This window comes from Quercus lobata, chromosome 3 (assembly GCF_001633185.2).
Source record: "Quercus lobata isolate SW786 chromosome 3, ValleyOak3.0 Primary Assembly, whole genome shotgun sequence".
Taxonomy (NCBI): domain Eukaryota; kingdom Viridiplantae; phylum Streptophyta; class Magnoliopsida; order Fagales; family Fagaceae; genus Quercus; species Quercus lobata.
Window position 1 is genome coordinate 51,082,851 of NC_044906.1, and position 12,305 is coordinate 51,095,155.

General features: G+C 33.4%; 1 protein-coding gene across 1 annotated transcript; it reads left to right on the plus strand.

Annotated features, from left to right (window-relative positions):
• The first annotated feature begins 5,654 nt into the window (after positions 1–5,654).
• Positions 5,655–7,162, plus strand: LOC115981745 (protocadherin-15-like). Its single transcript, XM_031104083.1, has 2 exons — positions 5,655–5,947; positions 6,288–7,162. The coding sequence occupies exons 1-2, from the start codon at positions 5,785–5,787 to the stop codon at positions 7,034–7,036; spliced, it is 912 nt and encodes a 303-aa protein (XP_030959943.1). The 5' UTR covers positions 5,655–5,784; the 3' UTR covers positions 7,037–7,162.
• The last annotated feature ends 5,143 nt before the right edge of the window (positions 7,163–12,305 follow it).

Genomic DNA, 12,305 nt, shown 5'->3' on the forward strand with positions numbered 1-12,305 from the left:
GTTGTAATTGAGTGTTTATTACTTGATTTATGGTTATATTATAATTTTAGATATATGGGAATTGATAACAGGTTATTCGTGTTGATCCATGTAACATAATTCTCACAACTCAACTTGACATGTGAACATGAATTGCCACCCCTACTACAAATCATTGTGGCACTATGCACACAACACAACATAGAAATCAACTTTATTAAATTTCAACAACTAACCAATTAATTTCAAAGTTGAAAATTGTCTCAAATTTAGCCAATTAATTCTAAGTACCCATTTGCAACTTCCAAAAGAATATAAAAGGTGAGTACATGAGCTATGAAAGAAACCCCTGAAAAAATTCCCAAACACCAAAAAAAAAAAAAAAAAAAAAAAAAAATCAAGCATTGTCATGTGATCCATAACTATATAAGCTAAGCAACATAAAATCAGAAGATTGAAACAAAACTCAGTTACATATTCAGCTTAAGTACATGAACTATGAAAGAAACCCATGAAAAAAACTTACCACCAAAGAGCTAGGCGAGATTTGAGAATAGAACTGAGAAGCCGAAGGTAGAGAAAAACAAAAAGATTTGGGAATAAGAGGTGCATAGGCAAAGACATTTGGGAATAGGTCAGGGAATGAGGAGGCTGAATGGCAAGAGGTGCATAGGCAAAGACATTTGGGAATAGGTCAGGGAATGAGGAGGCTGAATGGCAAATTGTGCATGTGTGTGTGTGTGTGTGTGTGTGTGTGTGTGTGTGTGTGTGTGTGTGTGTGTGTGTGTGTGTGTGTGTGTGTGTGTGTGTGTGTGTGTGTGTGTGTGTGGATCAGATTTGGGTAATAACCAAACCATTCGTAATCATTTCTAGTTTCCGGTATTGCCTTACCCAATTATATTTACCCATAATATATCGGATAATACCCAACGATTTCAGGTATGGTAGGGTCAAAATGTTATGGATTGTTTGAGCCTTGAATAAGTATCTTCTAATGTAGTTTGCTTATGTTAAATTTATGGTTCGGGATGAGTAATCGCTAACACGTTTTAATCTCCACAACTTTTAGGAGTGTGGGGAGCTTGTCTACGTGCTATAAGACTTCTTGGTTAGCATTTCATTTTAGGCTTCTATCATCTTAATTTCAATTAGTAACTATCCAAATTGTATTTGTATAATAACACTTAGGCTTCGTTTGGTTGGAGTGATCATAGGGAGGATGGAAAATGAATGAGAGAAAAGTAGGGAAAAATGGTGTTTGTGTTTGTTTGGTTGAGGATGGAAAAGAGGAGAGATTTTGGTGGGGCCCACAAGTTTTTTCTCCTACCCCACCAAAACACAATTTCCTCAAATTAGAGAGAAAATAGGAGAGAAAAGTGAGCAAAAATTTTTGGACAAAATTGCCCACATTTCATTTTTTTTTTTTACTTTTTTGCTTAACTGGGCGTAAATGTGTTGCAACATCTTTTTTTTTTCATTTTTCTTTCTTCTTCTTCTTCTTTATTTTTTCTTTTGGGTTTAATTGGAAGACGTTATTTTTTTTAGCATGATACACATTCACCATACATTGCCCTTTTTTTGTGAATTTTTTTTTTTAATTTCTTATTTTTTACTGGGCATAAATTTTCTTTTTTAATAAACTTGTGTGATTTTTTTTTTTTTTTTGGTCGGTTGTTTGCCTTTTATTTTTTAAACTGGGCATCATTTTTAATAAGGATATATGAGTAAAATTATACAAACTCTATTTTCTATTCTCTCATTTCTCTTCTCAATCAAATAAAAAAGTTTTTCATCCCTCCACTTTTCTACTCTTCCAACCAAACACAAACGAGAGAACTAAATTCTCTTCAAGCCTACCACTTTTTCATCCTCTCTGCATTTTCTATCTTCCAAACCAAACAAGCCCTTAATCTTAGAAATGAGTTCCCAAAGGGAAAAAACATAAAATGATCGATAGACCAACACAAACTGCACCCCCGAGACCAAAGTAACATGTAAGAATTTACAGCACACTAATAGGACTCATGGCTAGAGAGTTAGATGCAATCATGTATTACATAATATTTGAAAATATATATATGCTTTCTTCAACTTTGCTTTAAAAAATATATCTTTGGCCTTGTTTTCATTGTGTATGCTTATTATTTAATATAACCATGTAAATTCTTGTTTTCATTGTGTATTCTTATTATTTAATTTCCACTTATTTACTGTTATTGATTTGAGTCCTGAGGTGCTATTTTCACAACAAATTTGAGTATTATAATTAATTCTTATTTACTTTTGGATTTTATAGATGGTTTGATTATTAATGTGATGAAAATGATCGTATTAATAAAATATGATGGGAAGTTAATTTAATGAAGATAAATAAATAATAATAGAAAATAATTAAATTTAGAAAACAATTGGCGACAAAAATTTTTGTCGCCAATATGTTGTGACAATTTTTTTTAAATTGTAATGAAATGTTACGTCTCCTAATAGGCTAAACGAGAAAAATAAAAATAAAAATAAAAAGAAATTGGTGACAAAATTGTTTGTGGCCAATAGGTTGAAGTATGAAAATAAACAAAAATTGGTGACGAACAAATTCGTCACTTAATCTATTGAAATGAGAAAAAAGTACAATCAGCGACGAAACAATTTGTCTCTTGATATGATTAAATAAAAATTAAATTTGGTGAGGAAATTAATTCTTCGCTAAAGACAGCGTTTAGTGAGAAAAAATGTTAGGCAACAAAATTATTTCATTGCCTATGTAATTATTATTTTTAAATAACCAAACTTTTTTGTCCCCATGACATTTGGCAAATGAGATTTTGCGACGAATGGTGTTTCGCTGCCATATGTCTTGGGCGACGAAAGTAGGAGATTTAGTGACAACAGGTTTTGTCACTATAGGCGTGATTTATTTTAGTACGTGGAGCTTTGCACTTAGCAAACCACTTGAACCAAACCCTCTCGCTCAAATATAAACTTTGACCAACGAATATACATAGAAATTAATTTTAGCAGTACAAGAAATGCTGGAAACACAAAAGAAGTTCTCAAGTGCTGCATTTGCAATCTGCTTGGGTTTGCCTTGTGTCTTGTGCTGTTATAGATTTAATTTTTTGGAGAATCTCTTACACAATCCAACAATTCTTTAAATATACAAGTACCTAATAGTTGAATGTAATCAAAATTAATCCGACACTTGCATCTTCTTGAGACAGGGAGATGAGTCCAGTTTCCTTGGGCGGGCTAGCGTATGAGAGACAGAAAGAGAGGCGATTCACACACTAAGGCCCAATAAGAGAAACTTTTACTCCCTTTTCTGGGTCTGAGGCCCAATGAGTCCAGCGACATTAAAAATGCAGTCATGTGGTACTGTATGCAATGAAGCTTTCTGGCCAATGGTACAGAAGTACATTCAACTTCTGCCATTTGTTAATGCAGCCACTGAGATTGGTTTGCTCGGTATAATTGTGAAATGATGACTTGCACAGCTTATGCGTGCTTTTATCGACGAAGCTACATATAGTACTTCGAATCTTTAAGTAGAAAGATACAAATTTATTATTAGCAATAAACACAAGATTAGGAAGTCATCAAGTGGTGCGATTGCAATATTCTTGGGTTTGCCACATGCCGTGTGCTCTTCTATGAAGCACGGGGCACGCTTCTGGATTTGAGTGCGGGTGTGAAATCCGACAATTTTTGAAAAAGTGGGGTGTAGATGCAGTGGCGGAGTCAGAATTTTAATTTAGAGAGGGCAAGATTAAAAGATAGTATTAAAAAAAAAATACATTAATCGATTATAGTAACAAAATAAATAAACAATTTTAAACAAATTTAATAAAAAGTAAATGTTGCATATTGTTAAAAAAAAATATTAAATGGCATTTCACTATTTATTTATGGGATAAATCATTTATGAGATATGAACAAGAAAGACAAATTCTATGAATAATGTAATAGGTAAAACATAAGGGATATGCTATGTATACAACATTTTTTTAACGGTTTCTCAAAAAAAAAAAAGTTAATTTTAGTGGTAAATTCAAATTAAAACTAATTACATCTTACATATATAATTTGTTATAAAAATATTTTAAATATAGCACTTATTTATATTTTTATCATTTTTTTTTTTTCACTTTAGCTTTTCGAGAAAACCTTTTTCCTTACTTTCCAGTTTGCTTCTTTAAGGGTGGAGTGGACCAACTTTTTCTCTTTTTCATGTCAAAAGGGTGGGTCAAAGTGTCAAGCACCTTAAATAAGCAATGTAATTTGGGGAATTTTTTTACAAAGTCAGGGGGGCAATTGCCCCCCCCTGGCCCCATGCTGGCTCCGCCAGTGTGTAGATGTGACGATTAAAAAATTATTAAAAATATTTTTATTTTTATTTTCTATATATTTTTACTATTAAAATATTTTTAAAAAATACATTACTATGTCTTGATTCACAAAATAAAGAAAGAAGAAGGCAAGAAACACAAAACAAAAACAAAAAAACCACAAAAGAAGTAACAAATATTCAGAATAAAATTGAGAAATGACATATTTAAGATGTTTGGGCCTCTTTCAAAGCCAATTTCAGCTATTCCGACATGATTCAAGGCCGATTTTGACCTGTTTCGGTCGTTTCGGTTGCCGGCTGATACAACTTGATTCAACTGATATGGCCCGATTCTACCTAGTTTGGCATGAATCAAAGCCGAGTCGGTGCAAGTCTGTGGAAAAAAAAACTCAGACGCAGCAGTGACGTGTGGATAGCCGCGTCAGACGCCGCACCCTACATCGGACTCCAGTGCAGCACGGCGGCACCCTCACAGCCATGTCCATGCTTCATAGGTGCTCTTATAGATTTATTTTTGTTGAATATCTTAAACAATCTAACTGTATAACCAGATGAAATGATGAATATTACTCTAGTACAACATCTAATAATATATTCCTTATTAACCTGAGCCCCATCAGAATTTGCTGCCGAACAGTGAATTTTGTAACAAATCCTGTGACTCTTCCTCTCAAAAATACATCTATCTTGGTAAAGATAATCCACAAACTACAAGATTCACTATTCCACTGTACAATATGATCATTGCAGTCTCTTATGTTATGTATGTTTCATTCCCAATTAAGAGCCAAAAGTGTATGCGTTTTGGAAGTAGAAAGATAACTTTGACATCTATATATATATATATATATATATGTGGTAGCGAAGCAAATTGCACAGCTTGGATTTTGACTCATCATTCATCAGGTTTCCTTTTTGCACAAAACAAATATAGTGGTCAGGGTTGTGGTGTATGGTAAATAATTGCATTGGCGAATCATTTTGTTTTGATAAATTTTTGAAGATGTTAGAACAAACAGAGTAAAGAACAGAAATGAGTCAGAACGCTAGCATTCTTTCCCACAGAAACATAAAAAACTTTCCATGTTTCACTGCAACATATGGCCCTTCAATTGGACTTTCTGTAATTCTGCTCTTCTACATGGGAATCACAAAAGCCTCCAAATCAAAACCCCACTACTTGTCAATCTGCTATAGGGCTATACCAATTTCCACTGTGTCTCCTTGCGCAATCTGCCAAAAGGGCTCTTCACATGTCTTTGTTTGTAGTGAATAGAAAAAGCAATTTAACTCTATGATTACAGTTGGGCCTAACACCAACTACTCACGGGCTCATAATATGCAGAGAGAATATAGTTCGTCAGCTTTATAATAATGCTTCACATGCCATTCATGGAGTGTTAGCTATAACTATTGATGCCCTCCTAAAAGGTTCTCTCACTTCTCTAACACCTGCCCTCATGGATCCAATAATTCTCCTTGTTCTTGCATCTCTCTTCATTCATCCACTTTCTCTAATAGCTCAACCAACAAATCTCATCTCTCGGATTACTGTAGTGGGTGTTGTTTATTGTGATATCTGTTCCAGCAACACTTTCTCAAGACACAGCTACTTCTTGCCAGGTAATTAACCCATAATCCATATCTAGTCTATAGTTTCATTCAATCTACCCAAAAAAAAAAAAGTCTTGAAAATTGTTGTTCCTATAAACATGTTAGAAATTAATCCTAGAGACTAATTTATAGGTTTAGTGGATTAGTGATTTACCAAAAAAAGAAAAAAAAAAGGGGGGGGGGGTCAAATAAATATGAAATAATGGGTAAAAAAAAATGATTTTAACATGGTTAATTGTAATTCTCAATTAAAACTCAATCAATCAGTAATTGTCAAATTTTTTACTTTAACCCAACAAAAATGAAACCTCTTCTTCCAAGTTATTAAGTGTGGTGTTTTACTGATCAGGTGCGGATGTTCAAATACAATGCAAATTCAAAGCGAACTCACCCAAAACCACAGAACAGATCACATTCTCAGTCAACAGAACAACAAATAAGCATGGAGTATATAACCTGGAAATACCAACTGTTGATGGCGTAAACTGTGTAGAAGGATTAGCAGTAACAACATTATGCCAAGTAAGTTTAATAAGGAGCTCATCTGCAGCCTGCAACGTGCCAGTTTTGAAGACAACGTCAAATGTGATTTCAGTCAAGTCTAAGCAAGACAATCTCTGTATATACAACTTGAATGCACTGAGTTACAGGCCATTGAAGAAGAATGATACTCTATGTGGAAATCAGCAGGAATTTTCAAGATCTTTGAATGCCTCAAAGTGCTTTCTTCCTTACTTCCCACCATATGGATTCCCTCTACCTCCTTTGCCTCAATTTCCATTCCCTCCATTGCCACCACTCCCTCCATTACCCTTTCCTCCTCTACCACCTTTTTCATCACTACCCTTTCCTCCACTACCACCTTTTCCATCTTTGCCCTTCCCATTCCCAAGACTCCCTCCTTTTCCTCCAACTCCCTCTCTTTTTTCCCCACCTCCTCCACCTGCATTTAATATAAGAGACCCAAGAACTTGGATACCTAATTTCCCTTCACTTTCTCCTCCTCCACCACCAACATTTAATCTTGGAGACCCAAAAACTTGGATACCATATATCCCTCCATCCCCTTCTAAGAACCCTCAAAATCAAAATCCATAGTAATTGCTTTAATTTATTTTTTCTTCAATTGTTCCAAAAATATGTTTAATGCTCAAAGGTTACAAAAGCTTGTATGTTAATGTTGGAAGACAGATGCATATAGAAACTACAATATAATTTGCCTAATTAGATTGTAACTATAGAAAAAATTTTCCAAAATTTTCCAAATTTTTTGTATGATTCTCAACAAAAAAAAAAAAGAAAAAGAAAAAAAAGTACCCACATATATGTACAAATTCTCTATTAAATTTGTGATTCCCTCACCCCAGCAAAAATACAAACAGGAAGAAATTATGAATCTAAATGTAGAGAACCTTCACAATTTAACAAGGATTAGATTTATACAAGATATCTAATGCTTACAAAAGAAACCACAGTGATTGAGCTAAAATAACAGGGTCACTCTTTTCAAGAAACAAAGTAAAACGGTTGGTACATGAAAATTTTGGAAAGCCTTCAATTTAGGTAGATGACCATAAAGGTCTTCCATATAAGAAGACGTCCTTACCTAGAAGGTCTTCCATACAAGAAGACGACCTTCCACCATCAAGCAGTCCAGCAATGACTAATGCTAGGTACACATAATTTGGCACAACTTTATGTCACAACTTGCCATATGACATATTGTGGTTGGTAAAAGTGCATCCCCACATGACCCACCATCACACATTTACCAATTACAACTCGCCACGTAGTGAGTTGTGGTACAAAATTGTGCCAAATTATGTGTCCCTAGCGTTACTCGTCCATAAGCACCACACACCTCATTTGCCAAGGGATGAAACACTTAGGATCCGTTTGGTTGGAGGAGTGGAAAAGTGGGGGGATGGAAAATTAGTGGGAGGATCAAAAATTGGGAGGATAAAAAATATTTGGTTTACCCTCATATGTGTTTGATTGGAGGGGTGGAAAAGTGGGAGGGTGGAAAACTTTTTAATTTGGTTGGAGAGAAAAATGGGAAGATGGAAAATGTAGTTTATATAAATTGACTATTATATCCTTGTTATATAATATATAAGAAATGTATATATTTACAATCATTAAATAATATAAAAATTAACACAAATGCTTATATATTTATATTACTTTTCTATATTATTATATATAATTTTAAATTTATGGGCAACAAAAATTGATTATATAGACTTTATCCACATGACCATACGTAGACTGGGAAGATATTTTTCAAAAAAAAAAAAAAGAAAAAAAAAAAGAGGGTATAATGAGGACAAGAAACAATAGAATGAGGAATATAATGAGGACAAGGCAAACAAAAAAAAAGGAGAGAGAGAGAGAGAGAAGAGAACCTAGAATAGTTCATGTTACTGTGCTGTGAAGGTGCTAAGAAAGTGATAAGGATGAAGAGGCAAAAGGTTAATCAGGTCACAAGTGTAGTGGGAATGTGAGAGGGGTAGGTGAGTGCAATAAAGTGAGGGTATTTGTGTAAATTACATCATTCAGCATATTTTCTTCTTAGTTTTCCTCCCAAATTGGGAGGACAAAAAAATATAGGCTCGGAGGGATTATTTTTCTCCCCATTTTTTGTCTCTTTTGTTTTCTCTCCTGAACCAAATAAGAGAAAATGTCATTTTCCACCTTATTTTCCTATTCCTATTTTCCATCCTCCCTGTTTTCATCCCAACCAAACATACCCTTAGATTAGACTACTTTGATTCTCTAAGTTATTCTCTAGGCTCTTTGTGGGGTCCTAACTTAAGCGTTAGAGACCTTTAGGTTGGTGCTACACCTACACTACACCCCCTCCGATTAGCCCTCCCTCTTTTTTGTAGGCTCGCTGAACCTTCCATTGCCACTCCTTTGAGAAGACTTTTCATTGACATCTCTAAGACGAGCTACCCAATTAGTGGTGAATTTCTACATCAGTTTCTAAATAGCTCTTTATACAAAACTTTTTTTTTTCTAAAAATGATTTTTCATCCTTTTTGTAATTTCTTTTGTCAAAAATCAATTTTCTCAAAACTCATGAGAAAGTCCCTTTTCTAAATACTCCTTTCAAAAACTCATGAGATTTTTAAAAATAAAATACACATCTTTTCAATTTATCAAAGAATATTAATTTTTCAAAGAATTCTAGGAATATCTCCCTTTAAAAAAATAATAAGAAGAACTCCTGCTCTAAAACCCAAGGGTTTTTAATTAAAAAAAATATGATCTTTAAACAACTCTTTTTCAAAAATGATTTTAAGAGAGTGAGACGTGTCCAGAGTTCACATAAATCGAACCCTTGGCATCCAATCAAGCCAACAAATCCTCCCCACGGAACCCAAAAACTATCAATCTGGTTAATGTTGTTTTTATGTGAGGAAGAAATTGAAAATAAAATATTGTTTTTAGAGAGAGAGAGAGAGAGAGAGAGAAGAGAACCTGGAGTAGTTCATGTTACTGTACTGTGAAGGTGCCAAGAAAGTGATAAAGATGAAGAGGCAAAAGGTTAATCAGGTCATAGGTGTAGTGGAAATGGGAGAGGAGTAGGTAAGTGCAATAAAGTGAAGGTATTTGTGTAAATTACATCATTCAGCATCTTTTCTCCTTAGTTTTCCTCCCAAATTGGGAGGACAAAAAAATGTGGGCCCGAAGGGATTATTTTTCTCCCCATTTTTATTCTCTCTTGTTTTCTCTCTTGTACCAAACAAGAGAAAATGTCATTTTTCACCTTATTTTCCTCTTCCTATTTTCCATCCTCCCTGTTTTCACCCCAACCAAACATACCCTTAGATTAGACTACTTTGATTCTCTAAGGCTCTACTTGGGAGGAGGAAATGGAATGGAATGGAAATGAATAAAAAGAATAATTTTAAAATATTCTTCCCTTCTCTTGTTTGGGAGTTTTAATGGAGGGAATGGAAAGTTCATTCCCTTGTTTAGGAGTTTAAGTGAGAAGGAATGGAATGGGTAAGAGGGAACACTCATTCCTCTCTATTCCCTTAAAACCTCAAATTTTCATTCCCCTCAAAATTGGGAGGAATGAGAGGGAATGAAATTAGATTTAATGATTTTTTTTTTACTAAAACTCCCAAAATACCCCTATATATTAAATCATTTATTTTAAAATAAGGGTCTAATAGTAATATTGTCATAAAATGATTTCATTCCATTCTCTCCATGTTGCTCCCAAATAAGATTACTTATATTCCATTCATTTTCATTCATTTCCATTCCTTTATTTTAAAACATCCAATCAAGGTTACTTAATTCCATTCCATTCCATTCCATTCTTTTCCATTTCTTTCCCTTACTTAAATACATTTCATTCCATTTCATTCATTTCCATTCCCTTATGACCATCTCATTCCATTTCATTCCCTTATGAACTCCCAAGTGGAGCCTAAGTTATTCTTTAGTCTCTTTGTGGGGTCCTAACTTAAGCGTTAGAGACCTTTAGGTTGGTGCTACACCTACACTACACCTACACTACACCTCCTCCGATTAGCCCCCTCTTTTTTGTAGGCTCGCTGAACCTTCCAATGCCACTCCTTTGAGAAGACTTTCCATTGACATCTCTAAGACGAGCTACCCAATTAGTGGTGAATTTCTACATCAATTTGTAAATAGCTCTTTATACAAAACTTTTTTTTTTCTTCTAAAAATGATTTTCCACCCTTTTTGTGATTTCTTTCATCAAAAATCAGTTTTCTCAAAACTCATGAGAAAGTCCCTTTTCTAAATACTCCTTTCAAAAACTCATGAGATTTAAAAAAAAAAAAATACACATCTTTTCAATTTATCAAAGAATATTAATTTTTCAAAGAATTCTAGGAATAGCTCCCTTTAAAAAAATAATAAGAAGAACTCCTTCTCTAAAACTCAAGGGTTTTTAATTAAAAAAAAAATATGATCTTTAAACAACTCTTTTTCAAAAATGATTTTAAGAGAGTGAGACGTGTCTAGAGTTCACATAAATCGAACCCTTGGCATCCAATCAAGCCAACAAATCCTCCCTATGGAACCCAAAAACTACCAATTTGGTTAATGTTGTTTTTATGTGAGGATGAAATTGAAAATAAAATATTGTTTTAAATTGCTTTTAAAGGATCTTCTAAAAAACAAATTGCTTTTGAAGGAGAAAGGTAACCTTTTTACCCTCTAACGTGCTATATAATACATAGTTGGATAATATTTGCATGTTAATTTTTTTTTTTTTATTATTAAATATTCGCATGTTAACTATGTATATATTATTTATGCAACATAGTAAATAATATTCACATGTTAGCTATGTATCGTGATAAATAATATTCCTAGAATATTTATAAGTATCCTCACATGTTGCTTGTATACATATTCATATGTAATCAATACCACATGTTATCTTTATGTCCATAAACCCTTTTGTAAAAAACAAATGTCAAGTATCTTAGTTATTATCTAAAATGTGAATTTTTTTTAGATTAAATTAAAATGAAGTATTGTCCTTTGGATAGACGTTGTAGGATGTCTAACAACTTCTTCACATATGCATGTAACCAAACTTTCGAGTCTATGGTCTTTGGTTTAAGACTTTATCTTGCCCTAATAGTTTAGGAATCCTTAATTTAGCTTTTAACTAATTAGGTAACTAATTAGACAATAGGTGACCAATCACAACTAGAAAAACCAATAGTTGGTGGCAACTTCTTAATTACCCCCCAAAAAAAAAAAAAAAAATCCCTAACATGCATTTGGAGAGGCAAGTGGATTCACCCCAAGAAAATTAAAAATGTAAAAAAATCTGGCATCCACAGCTCATCTCACATATCTCTTACCTGAAAGTAGAGGAATCAAGAGCCTAATTCCAAAGGAGTTTAGACATGGCCACATGGGTGCTCACAACCCCTAATAATAATAATAATAATAATAATAATAATAATAATAATAATAATAATAATAATAATAACAACAACAATAAGCTTATTACAATCAATTCTACCTTAGCATAACCTTATAAATTCCATCATGAACACAAGCAATCATTTTCATGCACAATCAAGGAAACTAGATTGAAAAGATCTTGAGATTGAATTGTAATCATTGAAAGAATTCTTGAAATAACTAGACAATAGATTACTGGAAATGACAGAATATGAATAGAATTCCGTACCTAAAGATCAAACAGAATTTAGAACTCAATTGTAAATCATGTTCAGGGGTCAAGGGTGTTGATTTGATTTACAAAATCAATATCAAAAACAAAAACAAAAAAATGTAAATCATGTTCTTGCTTGAAGCTTATGTCAATCAAAATTTACTCAATTGCTCTAGAAATTGAATT

Excerpts from the sequence above, each read along its gene's own strand:
- LOC115981745 (XM_031104083.1), top strand. The coding sequence starts at position 5,785 with ATGGATCCAATAATTCTCCTTGTTCTTGCATCTCTCTTCATTCATCCA. Across the intron at positions 5,948-6,287 it reads ACACAGCTACTTCTTGCCAG|GTGCGGATGTTCAAATACAA; the intron begins GTAATTAACCCA and ends TTTACTGATCAG.